This window comes from Chiloscyllium plagiosum, unplaced genomic scaffold (assembly GCF_037043375.1).
Source record: "Chiloscyllium plagiosum isolate Xiang-an unplaced genomic scaffold, Cpla_swu_hap1 HiC_scaffold_29, whole genome shotgun sequence".
Lineage (NCBI taxonomy): Eukaryota > Metazoa > Chordata > Chondrichthyes > Orectolobiformes > Hemiscylliidae > Chiloscyllium > Chiloscyllium plagiosum.
Window position 1 is genome coordinate 2,271,950 of NW_028270167.1, and position 24,190 is coordinate 2,296,139.

The 24,190-nt window shown below is 41.1% G+C and overlaps 1 protein-coding gene across 3 annotated transcripts in view; it reads right to left on the minus strand.

Annotated features, from left to right (window-relative positions):
* cbl (Cbl proto-oncogene) overlaps positions 1–24,190 on the minus strand; it is a 228,733-nt gene that overhangs the window by 13,866 nt on the left and 190,677 nt on the right. The window contains exons 10-13 of one of the 3 annotated variants that reach the window (XM_043677727.2): positions 20,259–20,390; positions 6,865–7,245; positions 1,795–1,889; positions 1,031–1,072 (exon numbers count right to left, since the gene is read on the minus strand). In XM_043677727.2, coding sequence (XP_043533662.1) covers positions 1,031–1,072; positions 1,795–1,889; positions 6,865–7,245; positions 20,259–20,390 — 650 coding nt within the window. The remainder of the gene's footprint in view (positions 1–1,030; positions 1,073–1,794; positions 1,890–6,864; positions 7,246–20,258; positions 20,391–24,190) is intronic. The other 2 variants (XM_043677729.2, XM_043677728.2) reach the window with 2 other exon arrangements.

A 24,190-nucleotide genomic window follows, 5' to 3' on the forward strand; every position in this document is an offset into this window, starting at 1 on the left:
CATATTCCCCCAGAAGAATTTTGAATTCCCCAATCTTGTTCATGATACTTCATGCATTTACATCCATACAATTTAACCCTGACGTTACCTCTTTCTTGCCCCATTGGAAGGCCACCATTTCTTTGTTCACTGTCAACACTCAAGCCTTTTTTTTCCCCACTTCTTTCTCCCCATCTTCTCTCTTCTGCCCTCTTTGGTACTTCCAAAACTAGGTCCATTAGTCAATGCATCCCCAGGAAAGATGTTGCAGAGAAAATGTTTCTCATTACAGTTTCTGAAGGATTTCCTGCATATTTCCATCAAATTATGTTTTCTTCCCAATTTTATAACTGCAAACCACAAAAAAGCCAATTCATCCCATCTCACAATGATAACAGATCCTTTGAAAAATTCCAGAACCATCGTCAAAAACTAATCAGTCTTCCATGGGCCATACAATGTGTACAAAGCCTTTTTAAAATCGGTCCATTTCTTTGAGATATACTGGTGCAAAACAGACAGACTAATAAACAGGCGATAGTATTACTTTCGCCAATTTCTCCATGGAAATGTATCTACTAATCAGTATTCCCCTCTCATACTGTCTCAATGTTGTTTTTCCTTACTTTGATATTTCTTACCAGTCATCCTGATGAGTGCAAGATAAAAAGCTTCGACAAAATGTGTTTTGTTACAGCAATATTTAAGTTCTGCATTATCAAACGACAACAGGCAACAGGCAGCTTGCTACAAAAACAGAAATTGGTGGAAAAAAACCCTGGAAGAAGAGTCACTGGACCTGAAGCGTTAACACTGCTGTCTCTCCACAGATGCTGCCAGACCTGCTGAATTGTTCTAGCAATTTCTGTTATTGTTCATGATATCCAGAATCTGCTTGCATTTCTATTTTTTTTCTTTTGTATAGGTAACTTGTTGATTATTTCAATAGTTACTGCCAGTTACTACATAACTTCAGTCAACTACCTGACATTTGCCAGATGAAGTGCCTAAATTATAGCCTTAAAGTTTAAATGACCAAACACGACCTTACCTCGGAACTGCCTGTGCATTTGAGGCTCCCTGTATTCCACTTCTATGAGACAAAAATGGTGCAGCCAAGAGCACAGAAATTATAAAGTTAGTATAATGGTGAACACAGAGCCTTTTCTAGCAGAGAACTATCTTTACAATTTAGACAGTGTACTTGGTGACATTCACCTTTGAAAAAAATTGTCTCTTCCACATCAAGCTCCATATGTCACAACTTCTAGCTGAAGGGTTAGGATGACTAAGATGCTTTGTTTTTTTTTAAAAAAAGTCATGTTTAAAGCAAATCCTAAACTAAAAAGGGAAAAGTTTGTTACAGTGGAAAATGGTGCAGATCCAATTCTTAACCACTATCCAGTTACTTTTATTTGAAAATATGGATGTGGATATTTGGCAAGAAACTGAGTGACTGCCAGTGGGTACCCCACCTCCAACCTCCAATCAAAAACCTATCCATGTTCTATTCATTAATAATGACCACTTAGGTTTGACAGTGCCCTTGAACTGTAACTGTAGCACAGAGTAAATTTGTTAATCCCTCACTCCCTACAATACCAGAGACAAACACAACTGATATTGCCATCTCAGTTAATAATGACATAGCAAATCACGTAAAAGAAAACTGTGATTGTATCATGCAACAGGTCATCGATGCATTGTGTATATGTAAAGCTATTCACTTCCTTATACAGGCTTTATTGCAGATGATGTAAACCGTCACTGATGCTCAACCCCTATGCAACATTCACAATGCAGAACTTTACATACCGTGAAGCAAGAGAGTAGATGGTACTTGCTGATGTGGAGGATTTCACTTTGGAGGTCTCGTACTCTGAGCCATCACTCAAGGCACCACAGAAAGCCTGCAATAATCAAAAGATATTATGTAAGGAATAGCAATTTAAAAATGAAATTTTTCTAAAAATCAGCATAAAGTAGGTGAGTTATATATAAATTTGGATGTGTATACAAGAACCTAAGTCAAGCTGTGAATTAATTTTAGCAGATAAAGTGTGGAAACTGCTAAAATCCTGCGCACACACATATCATGGTTTCCTCAGACTATGTGCTTCCTCTGGCCCTGCTTTCATTTTCTCAAAGATCCCAAATCAGTGAAGAAACTTATCATAACACTATGGCTTTTAGATTAGATTAGATTCCCTTCAGTATGGAAACAGGCTCTTCGGCCCAGCAAGTTCACATCAACCCTCTGAAGAGTAACCCACCCACACCCATTCCCCTACTCTATATTTATCCTGACTAAAGTACCCAACAATATGGGCAATTTAACATGGCCAATTCACCTGACCTGCACATCTTTGGATTGTGGGAGGAAACCGGAACACCCGGAGGAAACCCACGCAGACACAGGGAGAATGTGCAAACCCCACACAGACTGTTGCCCAAGGCGGTAGCTTTTGTTTTATCCTGCAAGCTACTATCTAAGTAACTTAGTGTGGCATTCAAATCATGCATTTGGATAAGGTAACTTGCACCTCTGTTCATGCATTGATTTCAGTTCCAGTAATTTGAACATCTATTAAATATCACCATTTAAAAGATAATTCTAGCTGGGGAAGGACATGGTATGTTTTTACTGATCCATCCCGAGCGACCCCACTGAAATTGATATGCTGCAGGGACTAATTGTAGGATTATTGAGTTGTACAGCACAGAAACAAACCCTTCAGTCCAACTCATCCATGCTGATCAGATATCCTAAAATAATTAAGTCCCATTTGCCAGCATTTGCTCCATATCGTTCTATACTCTTCTTATTCATATCTGGATCCAGATGTCTTTTAAATGTTGGAATTATACCAGCCTCTATCACTTCCTCTGGCAGCTCATTCCATACATGCACCACCCTCTCTGTGAAAAAGTAGCCCCTCAGATCCCTTTTAAATCTTTCCCCTCTCACATAAACCTATGCCCTCTAGTTCTGAACTCACCCATCCCTAGGGAAAAGACTTGTCTATTTATGCTGTCCATGCCCCTCATGATTTTATAAACTTCTATAAGTCATCCTGCCGCTTCTAATGCTCCAGGGAGAACAGTTCCAGCTATTCAGCCTCTCCCTGTGGCTGATACCCTCTAGTCTCAGCAACATCCTTGTAAATCTTTTCTGAACCCTTTCAAGTTTCAGAACATCTTTTCTATAGCAGGAAGACCAGAACAGAATGCGGCATTCCAAAAGTGGCCTAACCAATGTCCTGTACAGCCACATCATGACATCCCAACTCCTAAACTCAATCCACTGACCAAAAAAGGCAAGCATACCATACAGTGCTTTCTTCACCACCCTGTCTACCTGCGACTTCACTTTGAAGAACGATGAACCTGCACCTCAAGGTCTTTCTGCTTGGCAACACTCCCAGACCATGCCATTAAGTGGATAAGTCTTGCCCTGATTTGTCTTTCCGAAATGACACTCCTCACATTGCTGTTTCTTAAATAATTCTATGGTTTGATCTCTGTTATAAAGTAAGAACTTATTTAATGCATTTCAATCCCTTATAGAAAGAGCTTCTTGACATCAATCCAAACTTCATTTTTTCGGTCTGAACCTATATTTTCTTAGGCAATTTAATTGTCCGCAAGTTTCTAGATTATCTATCGGCTCATTGTTTGATATCTTACAATGCTCAAAATACATGGCGTCTGTGTGCCAATCTACCGCTGAACATGGTCTACAAACAATCACTCAAGAAATGAGTCATCTCATGAAAAGAATGGAAGGGAATGTTAAGATGCTGCTTCTTCAATCACAGGCTGACTATCCCCTAAACTTGCAGCTAATAGGCACATTAGTAAATGCGGCAATACCAAACACAGGAAAGAAACAGCATGTGATCAGAGAAGCAATAAACAATTAGGAAAGTCAGCAATGACATTGAAAGAGTTGCTGGGCAGAGTTTTATCAGGGCAAGGGCTGAGTGTTGGGTAAAGAAAAAGCCAGCAGTTGGGGTTTGGGGTTCAGAGTTGCCTTTAGCCATGGAGGGGACAGGTTTTGCAAGCACAATCTATTGCTGATGCTGAAAGGAACTTGTGTTGGACCCAGTTTTGTTTGTTGCACTCAAAGAGAGAGAGAGGGAGAGAGATAGCGCGAGAGTGAGTGTGTGTGCACGCGCACGCGCCGTGTCGATTTGAATGTTGGTATATGTGGGAGGGAGGCCTTGGAGAAGAGAGAGTTAGAGAGAGACAATGGAAAAAGAGAGGAGGCTGCAAAAGGGTTGGGAGAGAGGAGAGGGAAAAGGAAGCTAAGCTGCAAGAGGAATGCAGTGGCAAAAAGGCAGTGAGAGAAGGGAGCAGCAAGCTATGAGGTGTGAGAGAGGGGAGAAGGAAGCTGCAAGGGAAGGGTGGAAAAGAAGGAGGCTTCAAGAAGAGTGGGATAGAAAAAGAGGCAGCTGAAGGGCTATGAGCTGAAAGAGGTGTGTGTGTGTATGTATGCAGGGGGTGCACAGGAAGTGTGGGGGGGGGGAAGAAATGTGCTACAAGAGATCTGGAGAGAAGAAAAAAGCTGAAAGAGGAGAAATACAAGAGAGAGAAGGTCGCACGAGGTGAGGGGGTGTGGTCACAAAGACAGAGAAGAGAGAATTTAAATATGATGGCTGAGAAATTAATGCTTCCCTTGTGTACAGTGGCTATAAGCTGATCAGCATTGAGGATATTGATGAATTATTTTAATTCTGCAAGTCCAGATACCCCATATGTCAATAATTGTACAGATGGTATGGTTGCTACATGATGGCATCACCTAAAAGATGAGTTCATGAAAATGGAAAAGCAGTCTTCGAGAAAAGCTCAAGAGGAGAACGCGTTATTGTATGTCTCTAAAAACATCTTCCTGATGCTTGTTTTTGAGGTCATAATGTCCGAATTCATCCTTACGCACTGGGAATCCTACACTTAAATGTGTCCCTTGTGTTTTGGCGATCGGACATCGTGGTCAGAATGTAGCATGATGAGAGTACTGGACAGTCTGACCACATTTTTACTGATTTGCATTCTCACACGCTTGTTTTGGTGACAGCTGCTTTAGCTTGGTTTCGATTTCAGGATCTCTTAACACTATGGCCTTCTCCAGCTATAATTATCTTTTAAATGGTGATATTTAATAGATGTTCAACTTCGTTATTTCACTGTTACTCATGATGCATTTGTGTCACTTTATTTTCAATTTCAAAGTGCAGTATTTTAAACATCATCTGCCATTGATCCACCCACTTGCAGATTGTCTAACTCACTTGTGAATCCTTCTTGGATTTCACTGCACCATACAGTTTGTTAAAGTTTGACTAAATTTGAGTTTCTGAATCCAAGTCACTGATGTAAATTAGAATGACATTAACTATTGCTTATTTGATGAAATGGCTAAATAAAAACCTATAACCCCCATCATAAAACAGAAACTTGCATCAAACATCTGGTTACTTCAGGGCAAAAGTGAGTACTGCAGATGCTGGAGATCAGAGTCAAGATTAGAGTGGTGCTGGAAAAGCACAGCAGGTCAGGCAGCATCCGAGGAGCAGGAAAATCAATGTTTCAGGCAAAAGCCCTTCATCAGGCTGGAAGCCTTGGGGGTGGAGAGATAAATGGGAGGGGGTGCAGCTGGGGGAAAGGTAGCTGAGATTGCAATAGGTCGATGTAGGTGGGGATGAAGGTGATAGTTCGGAGGGGAGGGTGGAGCAGATAGGTGGGAAGGAAGGTTGACAGATGGGACAGGTCATGAGGACAGTGCTGAGCTGGAAGGTTGGAACTGGGGTAAGGTGGGGAGAGGGGAAATGAGGAAACTGGTGAAGTCCACATTGATGCCCTGGGGTTGAAGGATCCTGAGGCACAATATGAGGTGTTCTTCCTCCAGGCGTCGGGTGGTAAGGGAATGGCAATGGAGAAGGCCCAGGACCTGCATTTGCTCAGCAGAGTGGGAGGGTGAGTTGAAACATTCAGCCATGTGGCGGTAGGGTTGATTGGTGCGGGTGTCCCAGAGATGTTCTCTGAAGCGCTCTGTGAATAGGCGTCCAGTCTCCCCAGTGTAAAGTAGACCACATCGGGAACAGCAGATACAGTGATTGACATGTGTGGAAGTGCAGGTGAAACTTTGATGGATGTGGAAGGCTCCTTTGGGGCCTGTGACGGAGGTGAGGAGGGAGATGTGGGGGCAGCTTTAGCAATTCCTGCAGTGGCAGGGGAAGGTGCCAGGAGGGGAGGGTGGGTTGTTAAGGGATATGGACCTGACAGAGCGTCCTCTCCAATCTATCACTTTCATCCCCACCTCCATCCACCTATTGCACTCTCAGTTACCTTTCCTCCAACCTCACCCCACTCCTTCCATTTATCTCTCCACCCCCGAGGCTCCCAGCCTCATTCCTGATGAAGGGCTTTTGCCCGAAATGTCAAATTGGTTACTTCAGTTAATTAAAGAACTTTTTTTTTAGAATCCCTACAGTGTGGAAACAGGCCTTTCAGCCCAACAAGTCCACATCAACCCTCCGAAGAGCAACCCACCCCATTCCCCTGTCCCCATCATATACATTTACCCCTGACTAATGACCTAATCTACACATTCCAGAAGACTATGGGCAATTTAGCATGGTCAATTCACCTAACCTGCACAGCTTTGGATTGCGGGAGGAAACCGTAGCATCCGGAGGGAACCCACGCGGACACGGGGAGAACCTGCAAACTCCACACAGACAGTCAGCTGAGGTAGAAATTGAACCCGGGTCCCTGGCGTTGTGAGGCAGCAGTGTTACTGTTGAAGTTAATCAAAGATCTGCACTGCAAAGTATCCAACTCTAACAAAGTTAAATGAAATTATGCCATTGTAATTCTCACCACTGCATTATCAAGCCCAAGTGAACTGCTATGTCTAACCGCCTCTGTCCTGGTATCCATCTGAGATGACAATGCTAAAGGCAACGAGTGCCTGTTGGATAATTCTCGACCTGTCCATCTATCCCCCGAATTAAGCGTCTGGACTGGTGTTTTAGCTGCCTGAGATCGTATATGCCAGGTTTCTCCAGGTCGGTTTGGCGGTACAAGAGGTGGCTTGTCTCGTGGTAGGAGGTCATTTGGTGTGCTCGGTAAAGGCCGCCTCTGCATTCGAGAATCAACACTTGCAGATGGGTGTCGCTCAGGTGGGGGAGGCGGAAGATCTCGATGAGTTGGAGGAACAGGTAAAGGTTTGTCTTGTTTATGCAGGCCACCAGAAGAAGTCTGTAGAAGAAAAATAATACTCAAAACACCAAATCTATACATATCATATTTGTTTTAAAGTACATGAAAAATTAAATGTTTATTCTCACCATGCAAAGGTTTAGCAATGAGTTGACTGAAAAGCAACAACAATTACAAACAGATGACAGTTGCAAATGTAGATATTTTAGCTTTCGCTGCTTATATTCTAAATATGCTTTGAAATTGTCTAAATGGTATTAAAGAAATATAAAAATACACATTTTAAACATGGTAGGGAAAAGTGAATTTTGCTCATTCGCTAGTTGAAGATAACCAAACAACAATATCTTGAGTCATAGAAAACAAAAAATGGTGGATGCTGAAGACCTGAAACAAAAATAGAAATTGCTGAGAAAACTCAGCAGGTCTGGCAGCTATTGGGAAAAAAAGTTAACGTTTTGAGCCAAACCTCTGTTTAGAAACTAAAGGTTCAGAAAACATTACACATAAATTTTAGATATTTGAATTTTTACCATCATGCTTCAATGTTATAAAATATGTACTGGCGTTTATCAAATAAAAGCCATAAAAATTGGGCAGCAGGTTGTCACAGTAGCTTAGAATGAGCTTCTTTAAATTCTGGACCCATCAGAAGGAAATGGAATAAATACTGTGGCTGCTAGGGTCTTTTTAAAATGTGTTTCAATATTCAACCCCAATCCTCAGTTCACAGCAAATTTGTAAATAAATGGTCACCTTCACTCTTGACAAACCAGAAATGTAATAGCAGACTGGTTCAGAAGCTCTTCCTTAAATTGATCAAATGTAAATCAGGTTGCTTGCTAAACTTGATACAGATTTCTAGAAAACTAGAATGGTCATACACTGAATGGCCAAGAACCATCAGCTTACTAAATCTATTCTGAACACATCATAATCTTTTCAAGTTCCCTTGAAATTGAACCATGTGAGCAAGTGTCCAATTACACATTGCAACTGTAGATTTATCCTGCGACAAAAGTTTATGAGGATGCATTGTCCAACTAAATTTCCTGCGCTAAACAAAAGCTAAAAATGACACCATGCAGTTCCAACATCTATTTTAAAACTGCTCAAGAATACTACTGAACACCTTACAAGACCATAGGATATAGGAGAAGAATTAGACCATTTCAGTCCATTGAGTCTGTTCTGCGCTTCATATCATAGAATATAATAATGTCAAGAATCTGGATCAAATTGTGAGCTGGTCAGATGTTGTTCAAATAGAAGTTCAGTTGTATAATGATAATATTAGAGAACTAGAATAAGAAAGTTCAAAGACCAACACGGTAGCCTGAGAACTCAAGTTTATTTTAAAATGAAATTTGAAATAAGAGGTCGGTTTGTGAAATAGCATTGCAAAGTCAAATGTAGTGAAAACAATCTGGTTCAGCAATGGTCTGTCGGTGCAGAAAGCTGAGTCGAGTGTTGACCTAGTAAAGGGGATAGGAATACCAATACTTCCCAATTACTGAAAGTTGTCACAAGTTAGCAAGGCCATTAAAAAGAAGAAAACAAGAACTGACAGCCTAGATCTCTCTCCCTTGAAAACAGAACATAGAACATTACAGCGTAGTACAGGCCCTTCGGCCCTCGATGTTGCACTGACCTGTAAAGCCAATCTGAAGCCCACGTAACCTACACTATTCCATTGTCATCCATATGTTTATCCAGTGACCATTTAAACGCCTTTAAAGTTGGCAAGTCTACTAGCGTTACAAGCAGGCCGTTCCACACCATTACTACTCTGAATAAAGAAACTACCTCTGACATCTGTCCTATCTCTATCACCCCTCAATTTAAAGCTACATCCTTCATACTAGCCATCACCATCTGAGGAAAAAGGCTATCACTAATCTAACCGTCTGATTATCTTATATGTCTCAATTAAGTCACCTGTCCACCTTTTTCTCTCCATCGAAAACAGCCTTTGCTCATAAGACCTCCCTCCCATACCAGGCAACATCCTAGTAAATCTCCTCTGCACCCTTTCCAAAGCTTCCACATCCTTCCTATAGTGTGGTGACTAGAACTGTACACAATACTCCAGGTGCGGCCACACCAGAGTTTTGTACAGCTGCAACATGGCCTCATGTCTCCAAAACTAAACCCCTCTACCACTAAAAGTATCACACCGTACGCCTTCTTAACAACTCTATCAACTTGGGTGGCAACTTTCAGGGATCTACGCACATGGATACAGAGATCTCTCTGTTCATCCACACTATCAAGAATATTACCATTAGCCTAGTACTCTGTATTCCTGTTACTCCTTCCAAAATGAATCACCTCACACTTTTCCGCATTAAACCCCATTTGCCACTTGCCCCCTCAGCCTAGCTCTGCAACTTATTTATATCCCTCTGTAACCTGCAACATCCTTCCGTAGTGTCCACAACTTCACCAACTTTAGTGCTATCCGCAAATTTACTAAACCATCCTTCTACCCTCTCATCCAGGTCATTTATGAAAATGACAAATAGTAGTGGCAGAAAATTGGAGGTGTAGTGAACAGTGAAGAAGGTTACCTCAGATTACAATGGGATCTTGATCAGATGGGCCGATGGGCTGAAGAGTGGCAAATGGAGTTTAAGTTAGATAAATGCGAGGTGCTGCATTTTGGGGAAGCAAATCTTAGCAAACCTATACACTTAATAGTAAAGTCCCAGGGAGTGTTGCTGAACAAAGAGACCTTGGAGTGCAAGTTCATAGCTCCTTGAAAGTGCAGTTGCAGGTAGATAAGATAGTGAAGACAGCGTTTGGTATGCTTTCCTTTATTGGTCAGAATACTGAGTCCAGGAGTTGGAGGTCATGTTGCGGCTGTACAGGACATTAGTTAGACCACTAACCTGTGAAAATGGATAAATCCCTGGGATCTGATCAGATGTATCCCTGAACTTTGTGGGAAGCTAGGGATGTGATTACTGGGCTCCTTGCTGAGATATTTGTATGATTTGGTGATATTGAGTTCAGGAGTTGGGAGGTCATGTTGCACTTGTACAGGACATTGGTTAGGCCACTGTTGGAATATTGCGTTCAATTCTGATCTTCCTATCAAAGGATGTTGTGAAACTTGAAAGGGTTCAGAAAAGATTTACAAGGATGCTGTCAGATTTGGAGGATTGGAGCTATAGGGAGAGGCTGAATAGGCTAGGGCTGTATTCCCTGGAGCATCGGAGGCCTTGAAGTGCAGGTTCATAGTGCCTTGAAAGTAGAGTCGCAGGTAGATAGAATAGTGAAGGAAGCATTTGGTCTGCTTTCCTTTGTTAGTCTGTGTATTGAGTACAGGAGTTGGGAGGTCATGTTGCAGCCTCCACCACTTAAAAGGGTACAGAGCATTGGTTAGGCCACTGTTGGAATATTGCGTGCAATTCTGGTCTCCTTCCTATTGGAAGGATATTGTGAAACTTAAAAGGGTTCAGAAAAGATTCACAATCATGTTGCCAGGTTTAGAGGATTTGAGCGATACGAAAGGCTGAATAGGCTGGGGCGGTTTTCCCTGGAGTGTCCAAGGCTGAGGGGTGACCTCAGAGGCTTATAATATCATGACGGGGGATGGATAGGATAAATACACAAAGTTTTTTCCCTGGGGTGGGGGAGACCAGAACTAGAGGACATAAGTTTAGAGTGAGAGGGGAAAGATATAAAAGAGACCTAAAGGTCAACCTTTTCACACAGAGGGTGGTACGTGTATGGAAGGAGCTGCCAGAGGAAGTGGTGGAGGCTGATACAATTGTAACATTTAAAAGGCATCTGGATGGGTACATGAACAGGAAGGGTTTGGAGGGATATGGGCCGGGTGCTTGCGAGTAAGACTAGATTAGGTTGGGATATCTGGTTGGCGTGGACGAGGTGGACCGAAGGGTCTATTTCCGTGCTATACAACTCTATGACTCTAAGTGGCTCCAAAACAGATCCTTGCGGTACACCACTAGTAACTGAACTCCAGGATGAACATTTCCCATCAACCACCACCCTCTGTCTTCTTACAGTTAGCCAATTTCTGATCCAAACCACTAAATCACCCTCCATCCCATGCCTCTGTATTTTGTGCAATAGCATACCGTGGGGAACCTTATCAAATGCCTTACTGAAATCCATATACACAACATCAACCACTTTACCCTCATCCGCCTGTTTGGTCACCTTCTCAAAGAACTCACTAAGGTTTGTGAGGCATGACCTACCCTCCACAAAACCATGTTGACTATCCATAATTAAATTATTCTTTTCTAGATGATTATAAATCCTACCTCTGATAATCCATTCCAACTTTTAACCCACAACCAAAGTAAGGCTCACTGGTCTGTAATCACCAGGGTTGTCTCTACGCCCCTTCTTGAAGAAGGGGATAACATTTGCTATCCTCCAGTCTTCTGGCACTACTCCTGTAGACAATAACGACAACAAGATCAAAGCCAAAGGCTCTGCAATCTCCTCTCTAGCTTCCCAGAGAATCTCAGGATAAATCCCATCAGGCCCAGGGGGTTTATCTATTTTCACACTTTCCAGAATTGCCAACACCTCTTCCTTTGGAGTTCAAACCCTTCTATTCTAGAATGTAAGAACTAGGAGTAGGCAATTTAGCCCTGAGCCTGCTTCACCATTCAATCCATACATGATTGATCTTTTCTCAGCCTCAACTCTGTTTTCCTGCCCACTTTCCATAAGCCTTCAATCCATTACAAATTGAAAATTTATCTATCTCCTTTTTAAATTTAGTCAAGTTTTAGCATCCACCACACTTTGGGGAGTGAATTCCACAAATTCACAACCGTTTGAGAGAAGTGATTTCTCATCTGTTTTAAATCTGCTACCCTTTGTCCTAAAACTGTGACCTCGACACACCAAATGAGGAAGTGTCCATTCTCCATATGTGTGTAAATCTCCTTTAATATCCCATATGTCTCATTAAAACTCCTCTCATTCTTCTGAACAATATTCAAAATGGCAGCAGAGTAGCAGGGCTGTGTGCGGTTTCTACCTGGGGCTCGTCCACATTCTTTCTATTTTTACTCCTACTCTTTGTCTTTCAGTGGGCGGTACGGTGGCACAGTGGTTAGTACTGCTGCCTCACAGCGCCAGAGACCCGGGTTCAATTCCCGCCTCAGGCGACTGACTGTGTGGAGTTTGCACATTCTCCCCGTGTCTGCGTGGGTTTCCTCCGGGTGCTCCGGTTTCCTCCCACAGTCCAAAGATGTGCAGGTCAGGTGAATTGGCCATGCTAAATTGCCCGTAGTGTTAGGTAAGGGGTAAATGTATGGGTGGGTTGCGCTTCGGTGGGTCGGTGTGGACTTTTTGGGCCGAAGGGCCTGTTTCCACACTGTAATGTAATCTAATCTAATTTTTTTCTCTTTACAGTGGGTTAGTGGGTGACATCAGTATGGCAACTTGAGTGGGTCATGCATGGAATGGCGGCTCCCCCCAGTGGTCGGAGGCAGTGGCGGACATAGTTCCTCACAGCGACTGGAGGTGGTTTCAGCAGGAGCAGCAAGGGCGTTATCCTCCCGACATTTGAGGCCAGCGACAATAAAGCTCCTCCACAGATCAGAGGCAGTGGTGGCAGCAGATGTTTTAAAATGGCAGCACTGACAAAGTAACATCTTGGAGGTTAGCAGTAGCTTGGTCTGGCACTTGAGGACAGGACCCCTGGTTGTACTAGGCCCAGAGAGGTGACTCCTGGCATTGACAAGGCAGCAGCAGCTAGGTATGCCCAAAGTAGAGATTCCTATCATTGAGGCAGCAGCAGAGTTGGGGACTCCTGACTGTGGGGCAAGTGTGGATTCAGCAAGGTGGGCCCAGTGACAAAGAGATGGCACTTAAAGACTGGTGACTCCAATGTTGGGTCCAGCGCAGGTGGAGGAGGAGGGGTGGAGGCACAGGTATCATGGTGATCTGGCTTACAGCTCAGGACTCTCTTTCTGTTATATCTTTTATCCTTTTTCTTCTTAAGCTATTCAATATGGTACCGGATTGTGGCGACTGTTGAAGTTTTTCATTATATTCTACTGCATTATTCTCTAAAATGTAAGTGACAATAAATCACATACTCCAGACTTTATCGGCCTAAACTGCTCAATCTCTCTTTATAAGACACACCCCTCATCTCTAGAATTGAGTGAACCTTCTCTGAACTGCCTCCAATGCAACTACATCCCTCTTGAAGAGGACCAAAATTATGTGCCTTTGTACAGTCAGAGCAACATTTTCCTACTTTTATTCTTTATTCCTTTAGCAATAAATACCAAAATTGCATTTACCTGCAATTCTTGCATATTGGGTGCACCTGCAACTAGTTTTCTGTGATTCATACATGAGGAAACCCAGATCTCTCTGAACCAAAGCACTCTGACGTTTCTCTCCATTTCGATAATGTTGTCTTTATTCCTCTGACCAAAATGGATTACCTCACATCTATTTATTTTCAACTTCATCTGCTAAATTTTGGTGCATTCACCTAAATTTTTCATAAACATGCATAAATTTAATACTTTTTTCATCACAACTTACTTTCCCACCTACTTTAAGTGTTATCTACAAATTTGGCTACAGTATTTTCTATCCCTACATCCAAGTCATTAACATGAATTGTAAATATTTGAGGACCAATTCCTGTGGCACCCCACTATTTACAGTTTGCCAACCAGTAATCCTGATTTTCTAGTTAATGTTGGTTAGCCAATCTTCCATCCAAGCTAATACATTATCCCATCCCCAAGTATTCTCATTTTGTATATCAACCTTTTGTGCAGCACCTCATCCAATGCTTTCTGAAAGTCCACAACAAGATCTCCAGTATCTATATTGCTTGTTTTATCCTCAAAGAACAGCAAATTACTCAGTGTGATTTATCTTTCATAAACCATGCTGACTCTGGCAGATTGCATTTTAACTTTCCAAATGTCCTGTTATCATTCCCTTAATAATGGATTTGAACAACTCCCCAACAGGTTGACCTAATAAAAGGTAGCTGAAATTATGAAAGATATTTGTCAAGTGATGCACAGAGAGAATTCAAAGTTTGTGCGAAGATTCGACCTGGACCCAATATACCAACCACTACAGCGGACAGCTGAAACTGACAATCGGAAGCGGCAGGGACAGACCACTATAAACACCGGAGGAAACATCAAAGAAACGCTTCGCAGGAGGCTCCCAAGCACTGATGATGTCGCCTAGCCAGGGGACGAAACGTTTGCAACAAAAACTTCCAGCTCGGCGAACAGAACCACAACCACAGAGAGAATGTTTCATCCTGTGAAGAACATTTCCGGAGACCACCAATTTAAGGTAATCACAAATAAATCAAACAGAGAATTCAGAAGAAATTTTTCTGCTCAAAAATTGGTGAGAATGTGGAACACGCTACACAAGGAATGGTTGAAGTGAATAGAATAGATGGTATTAAGGAAAAGCTAGACAATCAAATGAGGAAGAGAACAGGGTTATGATGATAGATTGGACGAAGATAGATTAGAAGGGTACTCAAGTGGACCATAAACACCAGCATGAAATGGTGGAACAAATGGCCTGCTTCTGTGCTGTAGATCTCATATACTTGTGTGGTCTAGGATAAATGAAATACCTACCAATATCACATTTATTCAATGTATAATAGTTTTATAAGACAACTAGAATGGGCAATAAATGTCACTTTCCAGCAACACCCACATACAGCGAGAAAGACTTTAAAAACTTAGGAGAAGCAACAATCTACACCTTGTATGTTCCAGAAGTTCCAGAATTCAAGTTTAATTTAAACGTTACACCTCTGGTGAAATTATTTATTTACCCTTGATCAAGGTATTCAGCGTAAATGAAAGCAAAATACTACTGATGCTGAGAATCTAAAAAATAAAACAGAAAATGCTGCAGAAACTTGGCATTGAGTGCTGCACTGGAAGCATCTGTGGAGACAGAAGCAGGGTTAGCATTGAGTCTGATGTGAGTCTTCTTCAGACATGATAGGCGATGGAAATAGTGGTCTTTATGTTGTTGATAGTGGTGGAGGAGGAACAAGTGGAATGGATAGTGAGGGTGCCCATAGCAAAAGATAAAGGGAGATAAAAGGAGAGAGAGAAATCTGAAGAAAGTGTAAAGGTATATGTGAAAAGGATGAATTAGATTTGCTCTGCTGAGAGCAAAGACAACAAGGCCCCAAAGATGTAAGGAAAGAGTTGACATTTTGTTGTGCTCAAACTGGAGTAAAGATGTCATACTTCAATATTGCTGAACCCAGTGTTGAGTCCTGAAGGCTGTTAAGTGTCGAACCAGAAAGTGCTGTTCTTCCAGAAGGGATGGTCAACAGAGGCCATTCTCTCCCCTGGTTCACTCCTCCATCACTCCTAACAATTCCTCACTCTCCATGACACCTTCTCACACAATCACAGATGATGTCAGACTTGCTCTTTTACCATCAGACCATAGGAGCAGAATTAGACTATTTGGTCCATAGACTCTACTCCACCATTCGATCATGGCTAATAGGTTTCTCAACCCCATTCTCCTGCCTTCTCCCTGTAACCCTTGATCCCATGATTAATCAAGACCTTATTTATCACTGTCGTAAATACCCTCAACGAGTTGACCTCCTCAGCACTCTGCAGCAATAACTTCTACAGGTTTACAACCGTCTGACAGAAGAAATTCCTTCTCACCTCAGTTCCAAAGTTTCAGCCCTTCTCTCTGAGAATGTGCCTTCAGGTCTTAGTTTGTTTCTCCTCCAAGTGGAAACATTTTCTCCACGTCCAATCTATTCAGACCTCTCAGTATCCTGTACATTTCAAAGAGATGCCCGATCCTTCAGAACTCCATCAAATACAGACCCAGAGTCATCCACTGCTCCTCAAATGACAAGCCCTTCATTCCCAGGACTGTTCTTGTATCCCACCTCTGGAACCCCTCCAAAGCCAGCACATCCCTCTTTCGATATGGGGCCAAAACTGCTCACAATGTTCCAAACTGATCTCACCAGAGCCTTACACAGCCTCAGGAGTAAATCCCTGCAGTTGTATTCCAATCCTCTCAAAATGAATACTAACGTTGTATTTACCTCCTAACTGCCAAATGAATCTGCATGTTAACCTTAACAGAATCCTGAACAAGGACTCCCAAGGCTCTTTGAGCTTCAGATTTCTGAAGCCTTTCCCGGTTTAGAATATAGTCTATGCCTCTATTCTTTCTATCAAAGTGCATAACCTCACACTTGCCCATATTATGGCCTGCTACTTCTTTGCCCACTCTACTAGCCTGTCAAAGTCCTTCTGCAGCCTTCACAACACTACCTGTACCTCCAACTGTCTTTAGTATCATCTGCAAACATAGCAACAATGCCCTCAGCTACTTCATTCAGATCGTTCATACATAATATAAATAATTGTACCCCCAACACAGACCCCTGTGGAACTTCACTACTCATTCGCTGCTTTCTTGAAAAACTGTTTTTTATCCCCATTCTCTGCCTTCTGCCAGTCAGCCAATCCTCTTCCAGGACCTTGCCCCTAAAACCATCGGCCATTATCTTATTTAGCAGTCTCCTGTGTGGCACTTTGTCAAAGGTGGAAATCCAAGCTGATCACGTCCACTGGGTCTCTTTTCTCTAGCTTGCCCTTTACCTCCTCAAATAATTCTGATATGGAGGTGCCAGTGTTGGACTGGGATGGACAAGGTCAGAAGTCACACAACACCAGATGGTAGTCCAACAGGTTTATTTGAAATCACATGCATTCAGAGCACTGCTCCTTCGTCAGGTGAAGTCACTTCATCTGATTAGGGACAGCGTTCCAAAAGTTTGCGATTTCAAATAAACCTATTGGATTATAACCTTAGGTGTCGTGTGACTTCTGATCAAAACATCTGGAAGATTTGTCAGGCATGAGCTCCCTTAACAAAACTATGCTGACTCAGCCCTATTTTACCATGCACTTCCGAGCAGTCTGCAATCTCATCCTTAATAATGGACTCTAAAATCTTAACAACGACCAATCTCAGGCTAACTAGCCTACAATTTCCCATCCTCTGCCTCCTTCGCTTCTTAAACAGAGGTGTTACATTAGCCATTTTCCTAACCTCTGAGACTCATGATTCCTGGAAGATTATCACCAATGCCTCCGTAATCTCAACTATCTTGTTCAAATCCCTGGGTTAGTCCAATGATCCAAGTGACTTATCCAACTTCAGACCTTGCAGCTTCTTTGTGATAACCACTGGAGTCACCTCTGCTCCCTGACTCTCAAAGTTCTGGTATACTCCTGGTGTTGTCCACTGTGAAGACTGATGCAAACTATCTAATCAGTTCCTCTAACACTTATTTGTCCCCTATTATTACTCCTCCAGCTTACTTTTCCAGCAGTCCAATGTCCAATTTTACCTCTCTCTTACTTTTTATATCTTATAAAAAAAACTTTTACAATCTTCTTCATTTTACTAGCTAGCTTACCCACATATTTCATGTTCTTCCACTTACTGCTTTTTTCTATTGTCTTCTGGTTTCTTACCACCTGACTCCTCACTGTTCAAGGGCCCTTACACACTTTCCAGGTAAAATAGTATTTTACTTGCACTTCTTTCAATCCAGTCTACTGTATTTGCTGCTCACAATGCAGTTTTCTTTACAGAAAGACCAAACGGCAATTGGATAACTGTTTTGCAGAGCACCTCCAATCTGCCCATAAGAATGAGCCCAACCTTCCTGTGGTTTGACATTTCAATAAATTACCTTGTGCCCATGCAAACATTAAATTCTAACTTTGTTGTAGTGTCCCAATGAAGCTCAACACAAGCTGGAGGAACAACATCTCATTTTCTGATTAGGCCCTTTACAGCCTTCAGGACTCAACATCAAGTATAGCAACCTCAACTCCAACCTCTTTGCTCTCAGAAGTACGGGCCTAATTTCTCCTTTTCATACTCATCATTTACATCTATCTCACATTTCAAAATGCCCTTTACCACCACCAGTGCTCTTTTTGACCTTTGCTCTGGCACCCTTATTCTACTTGGTCCTCCTTCCCTTATGTCTATAGCATAAAAGGCATCATTTCCAGCCCCTTTTAGTTCAGAATAAGTTTCATATCATATCCAAAACATTAACTCTCTTTCATTCTTCACAGATGCTGCCAGACCTGCTGAGTTTCTCTAGTATTTTCCATTTTTGTTTTAAGGTATTCAAAACAACTGATTATGTTAACAATTCTGTTCTCCGTTATCCTAGCATATCTACACCTTCCAATTACAACTATCATAGTGAAGAGAAAAAAAAATCCAGATAAGAAAATTATCTATAAACATACATGGGATAATTCACCAATACTGAATACACAAGTGCTGAACACATGCTGGAAACAATTAAACCAGATGAAATTAGCAAGAGTGACAAATTGTGTTAACGAAAGAAGAGCTTGTGGCTCTTTTAGGATTCAGGACTTCAGTTACCCAAATGTTCCCAAGTTATTTCAGAATCCTGGATGTGTAAGAGTGGCAACTTTTATGCAGAGCACATAAGTAGCATCCAGTCCTTTCTAATATTTTCCCTGTTCCTCTCATGTACTGACTTAAGCATTATTTAATCAGAGGGCAGGCACACTCAACAAATTTGCCAAACAGTAATTTAAAATTGTTATGTGAAAATTCTTACATGCACAAACTAAAAAGGTTGCCAGACTTAGTTTTCAGAATCAGATACTTTCTCATGACAGGTTGATATAAATCTTACCACTTGACATCATTACTTCATATAAATAGAATAACAGTTGTAATTATCTTGCAGACTCACCAACACAATATGCTACAATTTAGATGTGAATCTATCACTTCCTACACATCACAAACCACCAGTGATCACAGCACATTCTCCTTTCAGAAATACTATACTATCTCTTCAGCAGGGCAATGCAAATCTCACTTTATTCAATTCTTCCAAGACAGCTTGTTCATATCTCATTGAACAGTTACCCCATTCTTCGCTTTCATGGGTCCATTTTGCGACCAACTGTCTTCATTTCACTTGATCTTAAATTAAGTAATCCCTTCACTATCACAGCTGCTTCCAAGGAATCTAGTTTTTTCATAATACCAACACACTTTCCTTAAATTCCCTTCTTTTCCCTTTCTTCTTTTCAAAATTTTATTTGATATAGTCAAAGAATCCCTACACTGTGGAAGCAGGCCATTCAGCCCATCAAGTCCACACTGACCCTACAAACAGCATCCCACCTAGACCCATCCTCCACCATATCCCTGTAATCCTGCATTCCCTATGGCTAATCCACCTAATACACACATTGCTGGACATTATGGGAAATATAGCATTGCCATACCATCTAACCTGCACATCTTTGTGGGAATGTGGGAGGAAACTGGAGCATCTGGTGGAAGCTTATGCAGAAGCAGAGAGAATGTACAAACTCCACACAGCCAGTCGCCAGAGGGTGGAATCCAACCCAGGTCTCTAGCACTGTTGGGCAGAAGTTGCCACCCTATCTGAATTGCTCCACAGCATTTTTTTATTCCCAAGTTCCATGTTGTTTATCTCACGATTTCTTCCTCCTTTAAGGTGTTGAAACCCAGATTCATTTCAGTCTTCCTGCATTCCATACTGGATTTACTGATAACTATTTTGCAGTTATAGACAGGAAGGGTAGAAGTGCTTTGATTGTGATGAAATATTAGCTCTGGGAAGCTACAATGATAGGCATTGCTTTCATCAAGAAGAAAGTTTGGGAGTGGGGTGAATAACTTTCTCTCCTACCTCCCAAAACCTTTGCTGTAACCTTTTATTGCATTGCATGGAACCTTCAATGTAGAAGGATACATCAAGTGCTTAAAATTGTACCGGACTATTTCGACCAAATCTACACATTTTGGGCTGAATCGTTGTATATTTTTATCTACAAGATCAAATCAAGAATTCATAATACCCAGAACTATGATATAGTGACAATAAGTTTTCGGATCTCAGAAATACTATCTATAAATGCACAAAGCATTATCTGAATAGAATAGTCCCTTACCTTGGGTGAAACACAAGGACTAGGTGCACAGGACACTGTGGGTGAACGATGCTGCAGCAAGTCTAATCGAGGAGGAACTGGTGGAAGTGCAGAATTGGGAGCTGGAGTGACTGGAGATGGTGGTCTCTCAATCTTTTTAGGAAACAAATTGTAAGCTAATGTAGTGAATGATGCATACAAGAAACATTGTGCAAGGTTTCTAGCTCAATATTTTTATATATTATCAGCAGTCTTGGTCCACACTTTCACATATAGTTACTGCTTTTCCTATACAAATTAAATCAATAATTGGTAGGGCAGTGGAAAATTAGCCACGCCTTTTTTCCCTAAATTCTAACTTATTCAGCAGGAAAATACATTTCTGATCATACAGACAAAATATTATCAGATTCAAATGCAATTACCCCACAGGCTTCTGGCCAGCTGACCCGCACCATCAAGATCACACACAAGAAACTGCTTTTTGGATAGCAGATAGCATCCAGGCGATGCCTTCAGGCGAGGAGAGAAAACTGAAAAACCTTCATAACATTTTAAGTATTTAGATGTGACTTATAATGTTAATGCAAAGAAGGCTATAGGCCAAGTGTTAGAAATGGGATTAGAATAATCGGTTGCATTGGACCAGGTGCGGACATGATGGGCTAAAGGGTCTTTTGCTGTGCTGTTGATCTACGACTCTATGATTCGAAGAGTTAAAATAAAAAGGGGCAAATAATAAATTGTATCCTGACCTGGAATTGAAAACCTGGCACATCTGTATTAGTAAAGCAAGTCAAAGTAAAACAACATCAGAACTTAAACAATGAAGAAATGGAACTTTGAATATAGGGACAACCCACACAGATTTAATTATACAACATAAATGACAGGGTAGAGATAAATAAATAGAAACAATAGCTACTATAGCAAAGAGGTCAGTAACAGTTTTAAGTGGGACTCACTCAGCAAGATCTGAAGTTCATTTTGAATTCCATCAGACCCAATTAGCTCTCAACCTCACTACAGCCTTGGTCAAAACATGAACAAAATAGCTGAACTTTACAGGTCAGCTGAGCATGTCAAATGCTGTCTTGATCTCAAGGCATTCAGAGATGGCACCAAGGAGTCTCTTGGGAGCATTGTTTTTGTTGGAGGTATTCTTTTCCTGGCACTTATGTGACCCAAACATTACCTGCCACTTGTCAAACTAAGTCTGAATGTAGTTTGTGTCTTGCTGCATGTAGACAAAGATTGCTTCAATAGCTGAAGAGTCGTTAACAGGGGTGAACAAAAGTGTCCCCATCTCCTACTTTTTGTTGGAGGGATGGTCATGAAGTAGCTGAAGGAGGTTGAGCCTAGCACACTATCTTGAGGACACCTCAGAGTAAAGTGGAGATGATTCTGATTATTTCAGTGACATCACTGAACAATGAAGTTCCCTTGAAAATTGATGATATGGACATTGAAATAGTTACTAACTACAAGTAGTTACAATTTAAAGTAGATAGTAAATTGAATTACATGGAACAGTAGACAGATATGGTAGCCAAGGGAGTCAGATTATTATACCATCTCAAGATTAAAATCCTTTTGATAGATCTCAAAATCAAAACTCTTTTATATGACTGAAGTTGAGTGCCATTAGTTTTGGATATTTCTCTCGGTACTATGTCCTTTGGGTATTAGACTTTGTAAAGGTACAGAGATTGTTGAACCAAGTGAGAAGAGTATTACTGGACAAAATTTGCTTTGAAAGAATTGTGGCAAAAATAAACAGGATCGTGAATAATAAGAATTATTGTTGGATGTGTTCAGGGAAAAGGCCACCATTAGATGCAGGACAAACCAGTTCTTGAGCTGATTTGCACCCTTTTCTGGAAGAACTTCTCTAAAAGGAATTTGACGAACGGATGAGAATTTACACTCACACTGGGACGTATTGACTGATTATGTTAACGCAATGAAACAATATTCATTACATTTTAACTAAATTTAGGCATCTGCAAAGGGTTAATTTTCTTTTTGTTAGACGTAATTTTTGAGCAAACAAACACACCCAAAATGAAATTCTGCATCGACAATAACGTGAAATTGAATTGAACAGAAGATATCTAGAGACAGAAGAAGTCTAATAATGAATAGTCAGCATGGATTTCAAAAGGAACAATCTTGCTGGACCAACCTTCATAAATTTTAAGAAGTGGTAACAGTGGTTAGACATGAACATGATGTAATTTATCTGAAATTTCAAAAGGATCTTTGATAAGATGCCGCACAAATGGTTAATGATTAATATCAGAGAATGTGGAATCATTGGACAAGTGGAAGAATGCCTTATTAGCTTCTTTCAGGACAGTAAGCTTGAGTAAAAGGCCTTTGTGATTTGTCAGCCGTTAACCCCATTAATTTCCCCATCGCTGTTTTCTTACTAATACAGATTTCCTTCAATTTTGCATCCTCATTAGACCCTTGGTTTCCTAACGTTTCTGGGAGAATACTTGTGCCCTTTTTTGTAAATACAAAACTAAAGATTATATTCAATTCTTCTGCCATTTTTTGTTCTCCATTATAATTTCTCTGGCTTCTGTCTGAAACAAACATACATTTATCATCACTAATTGTTTTCTTTACAGAAGCTTTTATGGTCAGTTTCTTTGAGTCCTGCAATTTTACTCTCATTCACTAGTTCTTCCTTCTTGATCAAACTTTCTGTCCTTCTTTGCTGAATTCTAAAATGCTTCCATTACTCAGGCGTGCTGCTTATTCTGGCAATTTTATATCTCTCTTCTTGGATCGATTACTGTTCCCAATTTCTTTTGTAAGTCATGGTTGAGCCACCACTATTCCTCTTTTAGTTTTGCGCTAGGCAGGAATGAATTATTATTGTAATTTCTTGCACACACTATTCAAATATGAACCTTTGCAAATCCACAATCAACCCTTATAGTAAGGATCCCCAATCTATCCTTGTCATTTTGTACCTCATATCCTCCCAGTTCTCTTTATTTAGTTTCAGGACCATAGTCTCAGATTCAACTACTTCATTCTCAATCTTGATGAAGAATTCTACCTTACTATAGATGCTGTTCCCCAAAGGACCCCACACCAAGATTGTTAATTAATCCTTCATTATTGCACAGTAACCAGTTTACAATAGCCTTCTGGTTGTATTGTTCAAAGAAAAACCATCTCACACACATGATCCACAATACAATACAAATTTGGCTTGTCCAATTTGTAAATTAAAGTCACCATCATTACAGTTGTACTCATAATGCGTGTATCTCTGATTTCTTGTTTAAAGCCTTCCCTTCCATCTCTGCCACTGTTTAGAGGCTTAGAACCAACACCCAACAACGTTTTATGCCCTTTGGTTTTTCTACTTCCACCGAAATAAATTTCACATGATTTTCTGAGTCAATACTCTTCATTATTTCATTGATTTCTTCCCTTTATTAATAATGCTACCCCTACCTCTTTTCCTTTTTTGTCTATCCTTCCAAAATAATGAACCTCTGTAGATGTTCAGTTCCCATCCTTCATAATACAGCAAGCATGTCTCTGTAATCACAACTATATCATATCCTTGTTAAATGGGAAGCAGGAGAAAATATTAGTAAATAATGCCAGCATACACAAAATAGAGGATCATAAGTTAAAAGTGGAGTCAGAATAAGGGTGAAAGTTTAATTCAGGGTTATACTGCACATATCAGTCAAGGATTGCCACGTGGGATTTTGATGCTGAGGCAATAACGGAAACCTGGCTCAAGAAAGGATGAGGGTCGAAAGTGTGATGCTGGAAAAGCACAGCAGGTCAGACAGCATCTGAAGAGCAGGAATCATGAAGGGCTTGTGCCCGAAACATCAATTGTCCTGCTCCTCGGATGCTGCCTGACCTGCTGTGCTTTTCCAGCACCACACTTTTGACTCTGATCTCCAGCATCTGCA